Source organism: Notamacropus eugenii, chromosome 1, assembly GCF_028372415.1.
Source record: "Notamacropus eugenii isolate mMacEug1 chromosome 1, mMacEug1.pri_v2, whole genome shotgun sequence".
NCBI classification, from domain to species: domain Eukaryota; kingdom Metazoa; phylum Chordata; class Mammalia; order Diprotodontia; family Macropodidae; genus Notamacropus; species Notamacropus eugenii.
Window position 1 is genome coordinate 517,765,511 of NC_092872.1, and position 21,681 is coordinate 517,787,191.

The 21,681-nt window shown below is 41.7% G+C and overlaps 1 protein-coding gene across 3 annotated transcripts in view; it reads right to left on the bottom strand.

Moving 5' to 3' along the window:
- The window catches only part of LOC140520009 (somatomedin-B and thrombospondin type-1 domain-containing protein-like), a 54,536-nt gene extending 40,222 nt beyond the window's left edge, over nucleotides 1–14,314 (bottom strand). The window contains exons 1-2 of one of the 3 annotated variants that reach the window (XR_011972356.1): nucleotides 14,128–14,314; nucleotides 12,584–12,844 (exon numbers count right to left, since the gene is read on the bottom strand). Coding sequence is in view for 2 of the 3 variants with exons in the window: in XM_072633592.1 (XP_072489693.1) it covers nucleotides 12,584–12,815 (232 nt within the window). In the remaining variant the exon portion in view is untranslated. The remainder of the gene's footprint in view (nucleotides 1–12,583; nucleotides 12,845–14,127) is intronic. The other 2 variants (XM_072633592.1, XM_072633593.1) reach the window with 2 other exon arrangements.
- Between the last annotated feature and the right edge of the window lie 7,367 nt (nucleotides 14,315–21,681).

Consider the following 21,681-nt stretch of genomic DNA (forward strand, 5'->3'; position numbering starts at 1 on the left):
AGTCACTTAACCACTATCTGCCTCAGTTTCCTCCTCTGTAAAATGGGGGTAATAACAGCACCGATCTCCCAGGGTTATTGTGAGGTATTTGTAAAATGCTAAGCAGAGTGCCTGATATATAGTAGGTACTTAATAAGTGCTATATACTTCCTTCCAAAGGAAATGCTCTAAGAGAAATATTTGCAAATGCTAGGTCCTAATAAATAATAATAAATAATAAATTCATAACAGTCTTCAGGCCCTAAACTTTTCAGCCCTGGTGCTGCAGTAAGATTTCTAGACCCTAGACCAAATATGCATTTGCCTTCTTGCAGCTTCCAAATAAGAAGATGCTTTGGTGCTGGGGTTAGTGAGGAAATCCTTTGTTTCCTCTTCCACAAGATAAGAATCACAAACAAATCACCATCATCATTACTGTATTCATATAGTGTTTTACAAACAACTTTCCTCACAACTCTGTGAGGCAGGTAGCTTCACAAAGTTCTATTCTTACTCTCATTTTACAGATAAGAAAATGAAGACTCAGAGAGGAGAAGTGTTTACCTAAAGTGACTTGACTGGCAAGTGGCACAGCCAGAATCCCAACTCGGGTCTCCTGAGTCTAGGTCCAGCATTCATTCCACGGTGCTAAATCAGAATGCCAGAGCTGGACAGAGACTGCTATCTAAAAGGGTTATAGAAATGCAAATCATCATTATCATCATTATTACTGGTAAAAGTATCTTAGAGATAATCTACTCCAACTTCCTCATTTTACAAATATAAAAACTGAGGCCAAGTGACTTGCCAAAGGTCACACAGGCATTAGTGAAAGAGCAGGGATTAAAACTCATACCTTCAGACTCTTGGTCCAAATATTTTACCCCTCACATCAAAACCCAACTTTTAATTTTATTTCCTAAATAAAAATCCACAAGGGACGTACATACTTTGATTATCCGTGTAATGGTCAGCTCAGTGACCATTAATCAACATGAAGACACACATGTCTGAGGTGCTGCTATTTCTCAGCATTTATTCATTTGCTGAGGTTCCAAAATTAGGGCAATTCTCAAAGATTTCCATAGGAGCGGCTTTATTGCTTAGTGGGCTGCAATTATCAGCAAAGTAAATGGCATCATCCCAGTGCAGCAGAAGGAGCTCTAGACTGGAAGTCACAAGATCTGGGTTCTAGTCTTGGCTGTGCCTACTCTGTGACCTTGAATAAATCCCTTCCCCCTTCTGGGCCTCAGTTTCTCCATTTACATACTTAGTGAAATTAGGAAAAAGAACTCGATAACCTCTAACATACCTTCTAGATATAAACAATAGTCCTAGTCCTATAGCATTTAAGGTTTATAAACTATTTTCCCCAGAATAGTTCTAACGGAAAAGTTATGCAAGTCATTTGAGAGGAAAAAGCTGAGGTTCAGAAAGCAGTGAAGTGATTTCTCCAAGGTAACAGCTATTGAGTGGTGGAGGCAGGAGGCAAACCCAGATTTCCAGGTGGTAGGTGCAATGTTCTTTCCACTGCACCATGCTGTCTGTCTTAGAGTCAATGATTATGAAACAAGCTTAAGTTCACATACAGACACACAGTTTTTGGGCTGAAAGTTACTTTGAAGATCACCTAGTCCAAGTCCTTCACTTAAAAAACAAGGAAATTGGGAGCAGGTAGGATGGAGGGAAATATAGTTAGTCTTTCACAATATGACTATCATAGAGGTGCTTTGCATGATTACACATGTATAACCTATATCAAATTGCTTGCCTTCTCAATAAGGGTAGGTGTGGAGGGAGGAAGGGAGAGAATTTGGAACTCAAAGTTTTAAAAACAAATGTTAAAAACTGCTTTTACATGCAACTGGGAAATAAGATGTAAGGCAATGGGGTATAGAAATCTATCTGTCCCTACAGGAAAATAGTAGGGAAAAGGATAAGAGAAGAGAAGGGGAGTGATAGAAGGGATGGCAGATTGGGGGAAGGGGATAATCAGAATGTATGCCATCTTGGGGGGGAGGGGAAGAATGGGGAGAAAAGCTGGAACTCAAAATCTTGTGGAAGTGAATGTTGAAAACCAAAAAGAAATTAATTAATAAAAAGAAAAAAAACAAGAAAACTGAGGCTTCAGCAGAATAGGAATTGTATAGTATGGTGGAAAGAACATGGATTTGGAGCCATGGAACCTGAGCTAAACTCTTGATTCTTCCACGTACTGGCTGAGTGACCTTGAGAAAGTTTGTTTAAATCTTTGAACCTCAGTAAAATGAAGGGACAACACTAGCTGATCTCTAAGGGTCCTTCCCACTAGAAATCTATGGACTTTTGATCCTCTGTCTTGTCTGCTAGCATCTATGGGAATTAGGAAGGGCCTCTTGAATGAGATGGCACTGAAATTGAGCTTTGAAAGGTAGCCAAGGATCCCAAGAGACAGAGGTGAGGAGAAAGAGCTTTCTAGGCATAAATAGAAAAGGAATCAGGAGATAGAGAAAAGGAAGTAGGCCAGTTTGCCTGATGCAAAGAGTGTGAAGCAGAATAATATGTAATCTGCCTGGGAAAATAGACTGAAGTCAGAATGTGATGGGCTTTATATGGCAAACAAAAAATTTGCATTTTATCTCATAGGCAATAGAAAACCACTGAAATTCTTGAGTAGGAGAATGACATGATCAAAACTGTGTTTTAAGAATATCAGTTTGATAACTGTGTGGAGAATGGAGTAGAGAAGAGAGAACTAGGGAGATCCATTAGGAAGCTATTGATAACCCAAGTAAGAGGCAATGAGCACCTGAACTAGGGTTGTGGTCTGTGAGAAAAAGGAAGGAAGGAAGGAAGAAAAAATTAAGAAAGGAAGGAAGGAAGAAATAAAAAAGGAAAGAAGGAAGAAAAGAAGAGAAAGAAAGAAGGAAAGAAAGAAAGAAGGAAGGAAGGAAAGAAAGAAAGAAAGACATTTGAGAGCTGTTAAGGAGATGGAATCAAGACTTTAAAACTGATTAGATACGGAGGCGTGAGTGAGAGTAGAGAGTTGAGGATGGTTCCTAGATTTCATACCTGGGTAATTGGAAGAATGGTATGTCCTTGACAGAAACAGGAAAATGAGGATGGCTGGGCTTAGGGAACAATAGAATGGGTTCTGCTTTGGATTTAATGTCGATGGAACATCCAGATGGAAATGTCCAGCAAGTATTTAGAAAGTCAGAAATGGAGCTCAGGGAGAGGTATGAACTGACTATGGAGATGTGAGAGCCAACATAAAGAGTTAAATTCATGTAAGTTAAGGAGATCACTGAGAAAGAGTAGAGAGAGAAAAAAAAAGAAAATAATCCAGGCTAGAACCCTGAGGCACACCCACAAACACGAAGAAGGACACGGATGATAAATCTACAAAGTGCACTGAGAAATACAAACCTGCTGGATAAGATGAAAGCCGCAACCAGGCAGTATCATGACAACCTCGGTGAGGCAGAAGGAGAGGATTTTCCTAATATCTATTATTATAGAGAGGTCACTCCCTAACAGAATCTATCTAATATAACTTTCCTCTTATAACAAGAGGTAATTATTATTGAGGGAAAGAAACCTGATTTCAAAATGAAAATTCACCCCAAATTTATCTTATCAATCTATCTTGTATGTGAGGCAATTTTTATAGAGTTAATAGCTTCATTTCCCAGTTTTTATAAAGTTAACAGTTTCATTTCCCCTTAGCGGTGGAAAGGGGAAATGAAACCATTAACTCTATAAAAATTGCCTCACATACAAAGTGCTCAGGAAATGGAACTCGTCATAGCAAAATCTACACCACTAGGTGGCAATATTTCAGAAAATTCTAGTGTATCTATATATAATTTATTTATAATATTCCTTTACACTGTATATATCCTATGTATATAATGTATATTACTACAATGTTTTCCTAGTAGAAAGCACTAACTTAAACTTAACAGCAATAGCACCTGAACAACCCGAGTTAAAGCGAGTCAGCCTGTCCAAGTTACCCAGGTAACATCATGCCACCTGCATTAGTTGGAGCCCAGGGGAGCTTAGTCCCACCTCTGCCACTATGTAGTTTTGGGCATGTCTCTGGGCCTCAGTTTGCTCACCTGCAAAATGATTGAGTTGGACTATATGATTAGAAAGACTCATGCCAGCTTCTCCATTCCTTGTTTTAAAGGTAAGATCTCTCCTGGTTCTGACTTTCTCTGATCTAAGGTCCCTCCCAGATCTCACAATCAGTGATTTGACCTCTACAATTTTATCTTCCACAAGTCTTTACTTTTAACCTTCTTCTCTGATCAGATGAGTGTAGCACAAAGGGAAGTTCGTGCCTCACAACCTATATGATGTTGAAGGATAAAAGGAAGCTGAAGGGGATGGCACCTTCAGTGCTTATGGGAGATGTTTATGACAATTTCTACTCCCCCAAAACAATTCTTCTCCCCCTAGATTTAGAGTAATTTTTACAGAGAGACTTGACTAGAATACCCTGGATTCTCAGCATTCCAGTCATTCAAATGATAGAGTAGGGAAGGAGGGAAAGGAAAGGAGAAAACCCAACTTTGTAAGCTGTGGATAGATCACTGGAATTTGGAGTCAAAAAGACATTGTCACTTAACATCTCAGTTAAATTTCTTTTTAATTTTTAATTAATAAAATTTATTTAATTAATTTAATAAATTAAATATTTAATATTAAATAAAAATTCAATAAATTAAATAATTAATTAAACTTAATTAATTTATTTTAGGTAATTATATAGACAAAATAATTTATTCACTCATACTGTTACTATATACTAGGTTTCAAGAATTATTCCAAGTGCTTTACAAATATCATCTCATTTGATCCTCACAACCTTAGGAGATAGGTGCTATTATTATCTCACTTTACAGATGAGGAAACTAAGGCAAATAGAAGCTAGGTGTCTTGTCCATAGTTCACACAGCCTGTAAGTGTATGAGGCCAAATTTGAACTCAGTTCTTCTTGACTCCAGTTCTAGAACTCTATCCACTGAACCTATTAGCTGCCTCTGTGTGAATGAGATACATTTTTTTTGGACTTGGCCAAAGTGGGGATTTATTTTGCATGACTATGCATAGTTGTTACATAAGTATTGCTTCTCACCTTTTTTTTTTCCAGTCGCTAGGAGGGGAGGTAAGAAGAGAAAAAAATAAATACTTGTTAATTGAAAAAACAAAAATCAAAGTAAAAAAGAAAAAAGTTGTGTATCCTAGTGGCAGTGGAACTCCATCAAGCACTGTTAGTTTCAGGATTAGCCACTGAATACTGTGATAAAGCTATTCTGGAACGATGTCTGTTTTCTTGCCAATTACCTGATACAACAGAACACTCCAATGTCCCCAAAGAGATAAAAGTTGAAGAGGATGTCTGGAAATTAGTTGCTAGATCCCCTATGGAGGACAAGAGCTTGGCAAGAAATTTTAAAATCTTCCTGGAGAGAGGGAGATGGATGGAACATGAAATGAGGTATCTACTGAAAAAGATAATAAGCTTGCCAGTGCAAAGACAAAGTACTCACTATACAAAGATAAGAGCCTTTTTTTTCCATCCCTCCTCCAAACTTTTCAGGTTCTATCTGGGGCACAACCATCCTCTGAATCACTCAGCTTAACAGTCTAGGAATCATCTTCAACTCTTCTCTCTCCCTCATCCCCCATATCAACACTTGTTGATTCTACCTCCACGACATCCGTTGGTACCCATCCCTTTCTCTTTATTCATTTAGCCACCTCATCACTTCTTACGTGGACTGTTGCAACAGTCTCCTCATTGGACCTCCAGCTGCTAAGCTTGCCCTCTCTAATCCATCTTCCACATAACTACCAAAATTTTCTTCCTAAAGCACAATGTAAGCTTGATGACCCCCCTGCTCCAAAACTTTGGGAGCTTCCTTTTGTCTTTAGGATAAAAAACAAACTCAGTTTGGCATATAAAGTCCTTCACAATCTAACTTGAGACTATTTTATTGCAAATTTATTACACGTTATTCACCCTCATGCAGAACATGGAGTACATGTTTGGTTCCCTGAACTCAAAACACTGCTTCCATGTTTTTGTGCAGGCTTTTCCCTATACCTAGAATCTTCAAGAGCTAAGACATGTTCTAGGATTTGTTGGCAACTGTCAGAAAAGCACCACCATCGCTAAGTCTCTCAATGAGCTCACTTGCAGGTGTATGGTTGAGAAGTACTGGACACAGAAGGGCAAAAAAGGGAACAATCTCACCCCTTTGGCACCATTTGGAAGTCATTATGACAAAAAATTAAATGTTTTAAGGGACTGGTTCACATGTGCACTGGTCCTGGCTTCTCAAATTCGAGTAAGCATATTGTGTTACACACTGATGCTAGCCTGGAAGGCTTGTGAGAAATCTTACCCCAGAAAAACAATGGGGTTATAGGAACATCTACCAGCATTTCCCCACAACATGGGTTTGGACCACTCCTCTTTCTTCCCTCCTGCAACATGAATTAGCTTTTCCTAAAAGAACATAAAGCTGTCCCCTGGCTTCCCTGATGCAGCTCCCTAGTCATCTAAGGGCATAAAAAGTGCCAGCCAAAAAGAGCGGTTTCCTTGGACTTGATGCATTTCTGAAGGCCACAAAAGGCATGATGTCCTCCTTCAACGTATCCTACCCTGATGACCAGGAATTTTCTCATATGGAGACAAGGGAAGTCATGTCCAGAGAAGCTAAAATCATTGTATCTCTGTTGCATATCCTTGCCATGTTAGAGCAAAGTAAACCTCCTCTTGTTAACATTTCAATGCCTTGAGTGTGCTGTGTTTCATCCTAATATCCAACCGAAACTAAGAGAGTGTTGATGCTGGGGCCTCCTCCAACAAATTGGCATCAAAAGCTGATTACATTTTCTAGTTAGGAACTTACTGAGAGGGAGACTCATTATCCCATACACATTTTGGCATTCTTGGCTTTGAAGTAGGTTTTCGCTAATAAGTTCTAAGAATATGTATATTGTGACCAGTGCCAAATTGGATGCTATCTGCCAGGGATGGGCAGAAGCACTAGCCAACTCTGAGTTCATGGTGTACTATCAGCCAGGAAATAAGATCATAAATGCAGATGAAGCCTGGTGTCCTGTAGAGCACATGAGTCTGAAGCTAAAATAATTCCAGAATGGGGTAAAGATAATCTGAGAGAGTAAGAGAAACTGCTATCACAGACATGAGAGTAAGGCTGAGAATCTGGGATACTGACCATCAACCAAACCAGAGGAAAATTTTCCTGCTCTTTTTGTGTCATGGACTCCTTGGGCAATCTTAATTTAAAGCTGTTCAAGGTATAACAGGCACCTAGGTGGCACAGGGGGTAGAACACTGGGCCTACAGTCAAGAAGACTCATCTTCCTGAGTCCAAATCCTGTCCCAGATATTTAGTAGCTGTGTGACCCTGGGCAAGTCACTTAACCATGTTTGCCTCAGTTTGTTCATCTGTAAAATGATCTGGAGATGGGAAATCACCAGTATCTTTGTCAAGAAAACCCCAAATAAAGTTACAAAGAGTCAGACATGACTGCACAACAACAACATATACTTATTTATGTGTGTTTGTAATGTGTGGCACAAACATCAGGGTGTACCTCCCAAGAATTTTCAGAGTCTGAAAATTTTACTACAGAAAGTAGTAGTGTAGTAGCTAGTGGTTATATAGCATTTTAAGATTTCCAAGTCATCTTATATATGTCATCTCATTTGATCTTCACAACAACCCAATGAAATAGGTGCTATTATTATCCGCATTTTATAGATGAGGAAACAAAGGCTAAGTGACTTGCCCAGGATCATACAGCTAGCCTTCCTAACCCCAAGTCTAGCTCTCTTAGCCACTGAGTCATCTACCTATCCCCAGAGACATAAAGAAAGGATATCACCCCAAGAAATTTTGGGGAAAGACTTAAATCAGGGCAGACAAAGGACACGTTCTGCCCAGAGAAGGCTTTGGAGAGAAAAGAGTATTCAATGGAAGAAGGTTCTAAAAGTGACATCCCAGGGAGCCAGATATGAGGCATCGACCCACATTCCTACTTGTGAAGGCAGAAAGCAAAAAGGATGGAGAATGTCACGTTGAGAAGAAAAAATGACTGTGATCATATGCCAGTGTGAATCTTCCATATCCCACCCTGAGCTGGGTAGGGTATGATGGTCATCTCTCCTATTCCTGGAATAGATCAGAGCAATCTAATTCAAGAGTCCACCTATTCCAGGCAATGGAGACATTGATGGTACCAAGATCTAGTCCATTTGAGCAAAATTAAGTGACTACTGCATCTGCTTGTGTACAGAGGTGGCCTTAATTCCCAAGCTACTCCCTCTTATCTTTTGGGAGCAAAAGGAGGAAGAGTAAGGGGATCCAGGGAGGTGGAAGGAACAGTTGCCATGACAAGTGTATGAGGAGTCACCAATACCCAAAGAGACATTACTGAACCAGAGCAGTATAAATGAACTATGCACATGTTATGTTCAGGATAGGACCTACATCACTAAAAATCTGTTCAGGCCAAGGTAGCAATTCTCATTTCCTCCTCCACTTTCCTTCTCTCTCCTAAAAGCACAAGTAGACTCCTTTTAAGATCAATACGGACCTCAGGGCTTGTGAAACATTAATCCTTTTATATTAAAATTTTATTTTGTGTCTTGTGCATCAAAAGATTAAGTTATTAGTCAATGCATTTTTTAAAAAAATAAGGTGGCTACAAAACCATCTAGATTGTTGTGTTTGTCCTTTGTTGCTGAAGAAAACCATGCCATCAGAGAAATGATGACATGACTTGCACTTGACTTTGCTTTGAGTGAGGGAGGGCTGTGCAGGTCACTAGCCTCACTTCCCCTCCAGACCCATCTGAATCCAGTGACCAGATATTCATCAGGATGACTGAACATGACCCAGGATGCACAGGGGGACCGTGGGCCCTTTAGGCCAAGGTCTTTGCAGGCACTTTAGGATGAGGCAACGTCCATTCACTGAATAGGCCTGTTTAGGAAGTAGCCAGGGCATGGCCCCTTTAATGAGGTCAAGAAAAGAAAGACATCAGGCTGGGACGGAAACAGCAACAGTTACTATTGATAATCACTCTCAAGTTAGGAGGGTCCAGAGGAGCCCTCAGGCAGAGCCCCAATGGAATCCCAGTTTCAGAGTGCAGTAGGTTTAAGACAAAACAAAACCATCTAGAACTTCAATCACGAAACAACATCTGAAAGTAGTGTTTTTGGCAGGTCCTGTCCCTTTCCCCTTTTCCTCTAGATTAAGAACCTCTTTGAGTAGCTCAGCTAAGGAAACTTAGATACATAGAACCCCAAATTTGAGTGCTAGAGTCATGGAAGGAAAGGAGGAAATGACATTTTCAGTTGATGGTACCTGCTGTGATTTTAGGTTATCTCAGGTCTTTTGAGTTATCTACTTGCTGCTACTTGATATTAACATGATTTTCCCAACAAAACTTTTGATTACTACAATATACAGTTCAAGTGATTTGTTAACAACAGCAAAATTAAACAAGAAAAGGAAATTGCCAGTGGATGGAGGCAGAGACACAAGGGACAAGTAACCTTAGAACTCGAGAAGAGCTGGAAGAAGTTGGGACTGAGAAGTCTTCATCTGCCTACCCAGACAGGGCATGTGGCACAGGTGGGAGCCTGGCACATTAGGGAGGGCAGCTAGATCCCTGTGTCACTTTCATTTTCACTTCACACTTAACACAGTGCCTGGTAAGGGTAATTGATTCATAAAGATGTATATGGTGGAAGGAGCTCTGGAGTCATAATCAAACCACCTAGCTTTTAGTTCCAGCTCTTTTACTTACTCTTTCTGTGGCCTTCCTCACTCTGAGTCCCAGCTTTTTCTTTGTAAAACAAGGGAAGGGGTTAGATTAGGTGATCTCAAAAGTCACTTCCAGATCTAACATTCGGTATTCTAAGATCCCTTTCAGTTCCAATATTCTTTGTTCTCAGGTTATTTCTAGCTCTCACATTCTCTTCTTTTCAAGCTTCTTCTAATTCTAATATTCTATCTTCTAAGCTCCCATCTAGCACTAATGCTCTGATTCTATAAATTGAATAGAATTCCCTAATACTGTAAATAGGAAATTTTGGATCATAGTTTCCTTGATTCCTGAACTCACAAAATTTTCAGTTCCTTGGCCTTGAGCCCCTAAAATAATTTCTGCTGAATCTGGGATTGTTTATAAGCAGATGGAGATGTGCCAACCCATAATCAGAAAGTTGGTTTCTGGTCCCACAGTCCTTTCGTACTTACTGTATAAATCAGGACCTAAAACAGGGCAAACAAAGGGAACAGAAGCTTTGATGAACACAAGGAATTGTCTTTATCATCCCCCTCTCACCCACCCTCTTGCACACCTCTTGCCACCCTGGTCAGAGCTCTTTATATTCTGGAGAATGATGAGGTGTTGATAACATCAACTGGTTTGTGGGCTCTGGGTCAGGAATGTGGGAACATTTCCCTTCAAACAATGTAACCACTGGTCTTTTCTGCCCATCTCCCCCTCCTAGGGCCCCACAGCACTCCCTTTCCACCAGTGAATAGCAACTCATACAAGTATGTTCCACTGGAAGGAGCCTTAGACTGTAGAATGTCAAAGCTACATAACATGGATATTAGTGTTGGAAGTGACTACAGGACATAGAAAATGAACAATTAGAAGTGGAAACAACTTGAAACTATAGAAAGGCTTCTCTCTGGGACTGCAATGAAATCCCTGGCCCCTGTTTAGAACCCCACAGGCCACAGGCATGTCCCTGAAACTGTGCCTCAGTTCTCTTACTGGGAAATGTATATAAGAATGCCAGGCAGAAGGAATTGTGATGTTTCTGAGTCCCTGAGGATCCACCCTTGCAAGTATGTGTGGAATGATTGCAGGCATGTGCAAGTACCAGATGTGTAGAGGTAGAAAACAATCTTGTTGTTCTAGGCAGATGATTTTCCAAGCTTAGAATAGGCCAGTCTGGTGGCTTCATAATATTCAGAGAAGATATGGATATACCAGTACACATCTGGTACCTTTAGTGTGATTTAACATGGAATGAACTTCCCTCCCACCCCCTCTGCCTCACCCATCAAAAACAACACTTTCCCCCACAAATGACTAAAAGTCTAACCACTGGTAATTCCCTCAGTTCTTTAATTAAGAACTTGTGCCCTCTTTTAAAATGAAAGTGTTTCCAGAAAAGGTAACCTTATTATGTTAATACCTTAGAATTATGTTATGTCAGTGCTCTAGGGAATCCTAGAAATCATTTAGTTCAACCCCCTCATCTTACAGGAAATAAACCTGATATTCACCAAGGGGAAGTGACACCTAAGGTTATACAGTGAGGTGGGGACAATGCCAGGCCTAGAATTTGGGTCTTCTGACTTTTATCTCAAGGCTAGAATGTCAAAGCTAGATCTTAGTGCTCATCTGATCCAATCCCCTCATTTTACAGATGGGGAAATTGAGGCTCAGAATCGGGAAGGATGCTGACTCCTAATATCACACAGGGAATCAGAGGCAGAATCAGAGCCAGAATCTGGTCTCTGACTCCTCACCTAGGATTCTTCCTACCACACAAGGCATGATAAATAGTCAGCATTAAAGGTAAAGAAAAGCCATCACCATTCCAGGTCCAGCCAAACCCTGATCAGGTAAAGATGAAAATTCTCACGTTGGAAAGAAACTGAAAAATAACATAGCCAAGAATGAAAGCATCTCCTCAGTGCCTCAACTTTCTGTGAGTCTGCGGAATTTTTTTAAGGGGAGGGAGGTAAAATAACCTCTTATCTTAAGGAAGTTCTACATCTCCAAGAAGCAGAATAAGCATTCACTTAAATCATACTCCATGAATACTCATTATTAATGCAGATAATGATTATTGTTGGTTATGATAGTAATGGTTTTAATCAAGATGATACAGGGATGGTGATAGTCTGAGTCCTATTACTCTAATTCACTTAGGAAGTTATACTGTCACTGACCAGTCAGTAACTTCAGACACCATCATAAAAGCCCTCGGAGTAAGGGGAGAGCTAGACCAGTGGTGGTGTGGGGGTCCCATCCCTTATGGCCCTCTCCTATCAGCTCCTCAAGAATTCCTTTACAAATCCCTGAGTTTCTTTTGCCTTTCCATGCCCCTGCCTGAGGTCCCTAACTCCATGCCAGGCCCAGAGTCCCTCTTCCCCACAGTCCTAATTTCTACCCTAACCCTAATCTAACATAGTCCTATTCCTAACTAGGACCCCTCTACCCCAGGCCTGGTCCCAGCCCCCTCTTCATCCCACTGACCACTTTATAGCCTCACCCCACCCTATGACTTTGGGGAAGTAGGTTCACTTTCTTGGGTCTCAGTTCCCTCATCTGCCAAATGAGTGGGGTTGAATTAGATCACCTGTCGATCTGGGCTCCTGCTTTCCTTCCTCTCCTCACTGCCGAGCCCCTCTTCCCACTCTCAGACCTCCTTCTCGGTGCCGGTGCCCCTATCCCAGGCTCGGTCACCCTCGTCCCGCGCCTCTCCGAGTCCCTGTGGACCGCCCACGCCCACGCTCCCTGCTCATCCTCGCCCGGCTCCCACCTGGACAGGCACTCCCATAATCCTGGCAGCAGTCCCCGGCTGCGCTGCATGCCTGGTCGCAATAACAGGGCTGGGAGCCCAGCGAGAGACCCGCCGCTGTCCAGCCCCGGGAGACGCACGTCAGGTCCCGGCCGGGACAGCAGCGACCGAGCTCCGCACAGCCCGCTTGGGTCCGTGGGATCGCTCCCAGAGCCAGAGCCCAGGCCCAGGTCAGTACCGCACCATGGGCCATGTCCGGTGGACTCCCACGCCTGCCGAGTCCTAGGGAAGGATGGGAGGGGGAAGGGAGGGGAGAGTCAGTCAGGCGGAGCCACAGGTTTCCTCCCTGGGCTGGATCCCAACTCAAACTACCCCCCACGTTACTCGCCCCTCCCCGGGTCCAGATCCATAGAGGCACCCCTGTATGCAAATACCCCCATGCTTCCCCTCACTCTCCCTCCCCTCCACATCTTCTGCTCTCCAAAAGGAATAACCTGCAAGGAATTGGGACGGGGTGGGTGGGCACCTCGTCTGCCAGGAGCCCCAGAATCGCAGGGGTTGGCAGACGCTTTTTTAGAGGTCATCTATTCCTACCCTCTCACTTTACTGAAGCCCAGAGTGGGGAAAGGTATTTGTCTAAGGACACAGAGCTAGAAGGTGGCACGGACTTCTCCTAGGTTCATGCACTTAAAAAAAATCAGCACCTGCGATTTCATTGGCTTAAACTATAAAACTCCTCATGAGGAGTCTTCCTAAAGCGATGTAGCAAGCACCTGACCGAGAACTTCTAGGCTTAGACAGTTGCCTGAGGCACAGTTAGAAACATAGGTAGTATGAGTCAGAAGCAGGACTTGACCAGCTCTAACCCAGTCCCAAAACAGCTCTCCCTCCACTAGACCATTCAGCCTGTCCCGTGAAGAGTCATAAAATGTTAGGATTGAAAGAGGCCTTGGGGATCCTCTAGTCCAGGGGTTCCAAAGTCAGGGGCCACTTTGGCAGTCTGGAGAAGCCTGTAGACCCCTTATCAAAATAATACATAAAATAAGATGAGATTACAAAGGAAACTAACTCTAATGAAATACCTTTATCAAAATGTTGTGGGGTTTGGGGTTGTTTGTATTTGGTTTTGTTTGGGGTTTTTTTAAGCTAGTTCATGGGGCAGAAATTAAGAACCCTTGATTTAGCCTAACCTGGACAAGTGTGGAAACAGACTACAACCCACCACACTTTTCCCAGCTCTAGCAGACACTCCATTTTGGATTCCTATTCCCTCCTTTCTCTCAGCTCCAAAACCCTACCCTACCACAGACACCCAAACCAAATCTGTCACCTAAAACTCTCCTGCTCTAATGTCCTTCCCACACACATACAGGAACACCTGCTATCCCGTCCACTTCGGTCCACATATTTTCCCAGGTCAATATTCTGTTCCCTTCCCACTCCTATTCAGTGCCTGAACTGTCCCACTCTAAACATCTTTCCCCAGCTTTGGCTGCATGGGCGCGCGCACACACACACACACACACATACACACACACATAATTCAAGAAGTCCCAGTCACTCACCAGCACTTTTCTAGCCTAGGATATCTTGGAGACTTGGCATAGAAAGTAGGACTAGTTAGTAATCTGAGCTTTCTTATTCCCTGAGGTTTAGGCAGGAAGGACTTAATCAATCCAGGCCAAATTCAGGGAGATAAACTCTAGCAGCCCTGGGGAGGGAAATGAAGCTGTAGAGGAGGTTTCTGATAGGTTACAGATAGGGCTTTGCTGAACTGTATTTTTTTGTTGTTGTTCCTGCTCATCCAGGAAACAAGAGGGTAATGAGAGTTTCTGTGGTAGGTTGCCAATGAGACAGCCTTGGATTCTAAGGACAACTCTCCCTCCCATGCCTCGTTTTTTCATACCTAACAGACTCAGAGCTCCAATCTGGCCAGATGATGGGGGGAGAGGGGAGAATAAGAAGGGCAGGATGGCTTAACTAAAACAGTAATTTTAGCTGAAGCAAACATTTAAAAAAAAACAAAACTGTGTTCCCTGAAAAATAAATAGATCTCAAGGAGAGAAAAGAAGCATCCTTTCATGGCACCTGAGTTTTCTTTACATCTATGAATGGGGAAAAACTTCCTCCATCCTAATCAGTCAGTATTTACCAAGCATCAGTATAACCCCAATTCACAACAATCCTCCACAGAGTGAAATATCCAGCCAACATGCAGGTGAAGGTATTTTGTATGAGAAGGCTCTTTGGGGACTTCAGAAGCTAATGACCCAGGAAGAGGGTACAAGGCAAACCAGCTTCTTATTGAATTCCACTCTGTAGTAAGTAGTGTAAGCCAGGAAAGAATCTCCTGAGATCTCTCATCCTCAGTTTCCTCATCTGTATTTTTTAGAATGGCATAAATATCATTGTATCACAGATATGGAACTGGAAGGCCCAAATTTCTCATTATATAGATAAGGAAACTGAGGCCTGGGATAAGTGAAGTAACTTACTCAAGGTCACATAGCTACAGGTAGGACTAAAGGTGGCAAAAGTAGCACTTGATTGTAAGACTTTGATCCCATTGTTTTTCCATGATGCCACACTATACTTAGCAGCTGTGTGACCATGAGCAAGTCATAAACTTTCTGAACCTCAGTGTCCTCATGACTAAAATGCTATCTGCTTCACAGGGTTGTTGTGAGGAAAGAGCTTTGTAACTTTAAAATGCTAGTAAATGTGAGTTATAAAGTGGCTAAAGGGAAAGCAGGCCTTTGAATCCACTTGAAAAGATGACTCATTTGGCATCTTTAAAAATCTTCTAGGTTTCCTTATCTTGCTTCCATCCTCATCACCTCAGCAGATTTTTGATAGAGGAGCATCTGCTAACCTCAGACACTTGACACTCATTAGCTGTGTGACCTTGGGCAAGTCACCTAACCCCAATTGCCTTATCCTGGGTCATCTCCAGTCATCCTGATGAATATCTGGTCACTGGATTCAGATGGCTCTGGAGGAGAAGTGAGGCTGGTGACCTGCACAGCCCTGCCTCACTCAAAACAAAGTCAAGTGCAAGTCATGTCATTACTTCTCTGATGGCATGGTCTTTGGACAAACACCCACATCTGGTGACCCAATTCTCAGCTGATCTCCCTCATCGGTCTCCTTTGTGAAGGCCTTGGAGTTAGGGGGGCATTTGCTAGTCAACTTTTTCATAGGCACAAAGACCTGCCTATTCTCCCTTTCATTCCTTCCAGCTGGCAAAGAGGGACGGCACCACCCCTCCTTCTTGTCTGGCCTAGTTTGGGTGGGGTTCCCTGTCACCTGAACACATGAGAAATATGTACCAAAGGGAAGGCAGAATCATAGAATTTCAGAAGTAGAGGCTACACTAGAGGCTGCCTACTAACAAGTAGTCAGTCAGCCTCTGCTTTAACACCTCATTGGAGAGGGAACCCACTCCTTCTGAAGCAGCTCATTCCACTTTTGGACAAAGTTTTCCCTACGTGGAGCCTAAGTCTACCTCCTTGCAACTTCTTACCATTCATGAAAATTCTGCTGTCTGAGACCAGGCAACATAAGAACAATAACTTATCCAAGTAAGAGCTCTTCAGACATTGGAAGGCAGTTATATTTCCCCTTAAGTCTCTCCTTCTCCAAGCTGAAGATCCACAGTTTCTTCAAACAACCACATATTACATGGTTTACTGCTCACCCTCCTCTAGACCTACTGAGGTTGTCTGTGCCCTTCCCAAGATATGGTGACTGTGTCTGACCATAAGAAGAATACAGTGATACTATCCTCTCCTGCGTTCTAAACATTATGCCTCTATTAGTGCAATCTGCATAGCGCAAGCTTTCCTTTACCTGCCTGTCACACTAGAGGCAGGTCCACTGCTCACCTATTACCAACAACACTCTTTAACCCTCACTAAGATATACTGAGACTCTTGGATCCTAATTCCACTTAACTCATTATGTACGATACAAAAAATCTTTCCACAGGATTCCCTGCCTTACTTGGACACAGAGTGTGGAAAAGAAAATGGGTGGATAGATAGAATGCATTCTCTGTATAAGCCACCAGGTGGTGATTGGAGTTCAGACTGCTCCAGCTCTCCTCAGTCCCTCTCCAAGCATGCAAATATGGACTGACTGCCTGGTACCTCTGTTCAAATGCAGGACCTCAATTAGGCTGCCAGAGTTTCCAGTCTGGTCCCCTGTCTATTACTCTGGGTTGGTGGGAACAGAACAGCCTAGATTTCCTGAGGCTTTCAGTGTTCTAGTGCCTTGACTCAGGTTTTATCTCAGCTTGCTTAGCCTAAGATTGAAAATATAAAGATTGCCATAAGTCATTTGGCTCAGACCCCCAATGCACGTTAAGATTTTTGTCTCCTTCCCAACTTTGAGTGGCTCAAAAAAGTCTATGTATTCACATTATAGATTAGGATATACTTACTGAATGTAACTGAAAATAAAAGAATATAATATTAAAACTCCCATGGGACTGAGTACAACCATTACAATAAAGATCTAAAATTTACATTCCTTAGCAGTAGTCGTTCTGGTAAAAGTCTTAGTTCTCATATTCCACTTTCATCCAGGGAACAGAGACTCAGAAGCTGTATGCTAATGATTATCAGGTATTGCCCTAATATCAGTCACAAAGAGAAAACGAGATACAGTGAATCCCAACCCAACCCAATTCTATAGAGATAGTAGGCACATTCTAGCCCATTTGCCAAGCAGATCCAGATGTCCAATGGTCATCGATCATTCTTTTTGTGCTGCCTTTATGTACAGTCTAGGACCCCATGAACTACTGCTGTATACTCACCATCTGTGCTATGTCTTGGGCATCTTTTCTACATCCTCTTCTGAACCTCTTCTGGTGTGATTCCCATGAAGCAGATAACAGTCTTTGTTATAAAATTTTTATTGTCACATGACTAATGTGAAAATGTGTTTAATAAGAATGCATGTGTAGAATCCATATAAGATTGCATGCTGTTGTGGGGAGGGAGGGGGATAAAAATTTAAAACTTAAGGAAGTAATTGTTGAAATGTAAAAACAAATAAATTATTTTTTTTTAAATTCCATTGTGTAACTGGGGGAAAATAAAATACCAAATAAATTTTTTTTAATTTCATTGTTGAATAATATTAATGACCTCATACAGCTCCCTTTATTGTAAAAGACCCAAGAAATTAATCCTTGTCCCCCTGTACTTCTACATCTCTCTGTTACCTAGAAATAGCAGGAAATTGTTGAGGAAGTAAGCCAAGTTGTTTCAAGCATGAGTTTGAATATTTATTTCCTAATTATTCCCAACACACATCCTCTATTTTAGAAGATCAGTCATTCAGTATCCCACAAACATTCCAGCCAAATTCTTACATCTGTGTCTTTGTTCATGCTATGTATGCCTCATGCCTGGAAAATCTTCTCCCCTTCTCTTTGCCTCTCCGAATTCTACTCATTCTTTAAAACCCAGTTCAAGTCCCAACTTCTTCTAGCCATTTCTCAACTACTCCAATCCTCACTGATCTTCTCCTGCTCTGAAAGCCCACAGCTCTTACCATATCCCTTAGAACTTAAAGATACACTTTTTTGAGACTGTTTCTTATGTCTGAATCTTAGTTCCCTAAGTTATGAGTTCCTGAAGAGTGCGGACTATGTCTCCTAACTGTATCTGCACAGTACCTAAAATGCCCTTGAGCATACAGTAAGTGCTCAATGCATATTAATTGATTAAAGCTAAAATCTAACATTTACCCTCACCAGGAGCTAGTGAGAGACCTATGATTTCATCAATTTGAAAGCAACATAGGGACTTTCAGGCCTTGGATGAAAGCAGATGACAACACACAGATATTTTCTGCGACTGGACAAAAGACTCAGACATACCTTTGGGCCTATGTATAACATGCCCAGTCAGTTCAGAATCATTCCTTCCAGTAGCAGTCCCACCAAGAAGTGACTGGAAAATCAAGTGGTGAAGGATTCCTGAGAGGGAATTGCCTTTCTCTCTCTCTCTCTCTCTCTCTCTCTCTCTCTCTCTCTCTCTCTCTCTCTCTCCTTTCCTCTCCTCTCCTCCCTCACCCACCACTGACCAGGTGATGACCTTGTGAACTTTGAAAAGTCCAAAGAGCTGGAGTTGCATCAGCATCAGTAGCAGTGTCAGTCAGAGCCAGCAGTTCAGTTCTCAGAGCACTAGTACCGATGGCAGCCTCAGCTTCAGAAAACAAGGAAAGGCAGCTTCAGAACCACTCGCCCTTAGAGTCCAAAAAAGAGTGACACCAGTGAGAATTTCATGAGTCCTCTACAAAGCAGGAGGGGAAAGGGTTTCTAGTCCTTCAAGGTCTCAGAGACCTTGTGTGTGTTGAAAGGGGAAAATGCACACCTGGTTTTGGGGAAAATGTTTCTGTACCAAATGTTGTTGCTTTACCTTCTTAGTAAATGGAGAATATACTGGCATGGTCTTGTGAACAATACTCAAAAACCCAAACCCCTCAGGGTCACCCTGAGGATAGTAGTAGTAGTTAGTAGTGATAGTAGTAGAAGTGGTGGTGGTGGTGGTGGTGGTAGTAGTAATAGCAGTAGTGGTAGTAGTAATAGTAGTAGTAGGCACCCTCTAGGGACCTAACTTATCAGTGACAGGAGGAACTGGGGAGGTTAGAGAAGACAGAGGAAGGGAATATATACTTGATTTTCTCATCACTTCTTATGAAGCAACATATTTAAGAGTGACTGATAAATAGTGGAAAGAATGTAAAACTTAACGTGCCTGAGAAGTGGGTTTGAATCTCAGCTCTGACTTCATATAGTACCTATGTCATTTTCAGCAAGTTATTTTATTTCTCTGGGCCTCAGTTTCCTCATCTGTAAAATGGGAATAATATTTATACTACCTACCTCACCAGGAAGTAGAGAAAAAAGATTTTTTGAACAACGTTAAGTGTTATATAAATATGAGCTGTTTGGGGGATGGAGTAAGAAAAATAAAAACCATATCTAGGAATATTGCACCTGGGGAAAGCAAGAGGGTAAGGATAGGCTAGGGAGAAACTCACCTTGGGATCCCACTGTCCTTCACTTTCATTGTTCTCTAGGCGGCTTTTACTGAAGCCCTCCATGGCTGAGTAAAATCTCTCCAGGGGAGGGGGCAGCCCCTCCCTCAGGGAGTCTAATCTATTCCTCTTCTACTCTGTATAGACCAATCCCACTGCCACAGATCCTACCATCTCCGCTAGAAAAGGCATCATGGGCATCTCCCTTAACCAAAGAAGATGCAGCAGGCAGAACAGGAGGCAGGGATAGAAGGGACTAGGTAAGGGAGCAGAGACAGCTGTTTCTGATACAGGCCAATGGTACAAGATGAGCATAGCTGGGAAGACAAATCCCTCATTTGTGCCCCAAGTCACCAGCTTCTCATCCCAGGGCTTTAGACTCTTTTGACCCTCCTCCAAGGTGCCATGGTAATTCCCTGTTGCTGAAGTGGCTTGGACAGTTCATTATGAATCTGTTCTTAAACTCTTCCCTTCCTCTGGCCTTGGCTGTTGAATGCTGAAAGGAACAGTCTCAGCAATAGAAGCCATTGCCTGGCCCAGAGATTGCTAAAACAAAGATTGTTTTCTTAAGATGCTAGTTTTTGCTTCTGTCCCACACATTTAATAGTCACTAGGGTTGTAAGCTTTGGAACAGAATCTTCAGATACATTACCTACCATGTATATGTGAACAACTATTTCTTAAATTGTTTTTGAATTTTCAACCATTTATGTTTTCTCCTTCCTACCTCTCCCCTCCAGCATTGGGATAAAGAGGAAAGAAAAACAACATGTTTGTAACAAATGACAATAGTCAAGGAAAACAAATTTCCACATTGGCTACATCCAAAAATGTTTGCCTCATTCTGTGTATTATTAGTCTATCATCTTTCTGTCAAGAAGCAGGTAGCTCTCCTCCTCCTTGGTCTTCTAGAATAATGACTGATCACTGAATTGATCTGAGTTCTTAATCCTTTCAAAATTGTTCATTTTTACAATGTTGATGTTCTTATATAAGTTGTTCTACTATCGTTCACTTCACTCTACGTCAGTTCATACAAGTCTTTCCAGGCTTTTCTGAAACTGTCTCTTTAATCAGTTGTTACAGTAACATAGAATTCCATTATTTTTGTGTGCCATAATTTGTTTGGTCAGTCTTGAAGTGAGAGGAAAACTCACCCTACCTTAGTTTCCAGTACTTAACCACTACAAAGAAAACCGCTGCTATAACTATTTTGTACATACAGGCCATTTTCCTATTCCTCTGATCTCTTTGGAGTATAAGCATAATCATGGTATCCTTGAGTCAAAGGATGTGCACAGTTCAGAAACTTTGTAGGCATAGTTCCAAATTGCTTTCCAGAATAGCTGGACTAATCTATGGTTCCACTAAGTGAATTTTTAGAGCAGCTATGTGGTGCAGTGGATAGAGTGCCAGATCTGGAGTCAGGAAGACTCATCTTCCTGAATTCAAATCTGGCCTCAGACATTTACTAGTTGTATGACCCTGGGCAAGTCACTTAACCCTGTTTGCCTCAGTTTCTTCATCTGTAAAGTGAGCTGGAGAAGGAAATAGTAAACCACCTTAGTATCTTTGCCAAGAAAACTCTAAATGATGTCATAAAGAGTTGGACACAATTGAACAAGAGTTCAATTCAGTTGGATGACTTAGCTCTTCTTAGCAATATAATGATCCAAGGCAATTCCAAAAGACTAATGACAGAAAATGTTATCCACATCCAGAGAAAGAGCTGTGGAGTCTGAATGCAGACTGAAGCATATTATTTTCACTAATTTTAGTTTCTTGTTTTTCATGGGCTTCTTTTGTTCTGTTTCTTCTTTCACAACGTGACTAATGTGGAAATATATGTAACATGATTGTACATGTATAACCTATATCAGATTGCTTGCTGTCTTGAAGAGGAGAAATGGGAGAGAGAAAGGAAAATTTGGAACTCAAAATCTTATTTTAAAAAAGAATGTTGAAAACTATATTTAAATGTAATTGGAAGAAAAATACTAAAAAAGTTTCTATGGAGACAGATAAGCTCAAGACACAAACTCAGAAGGACAATGACTTGAAAACAT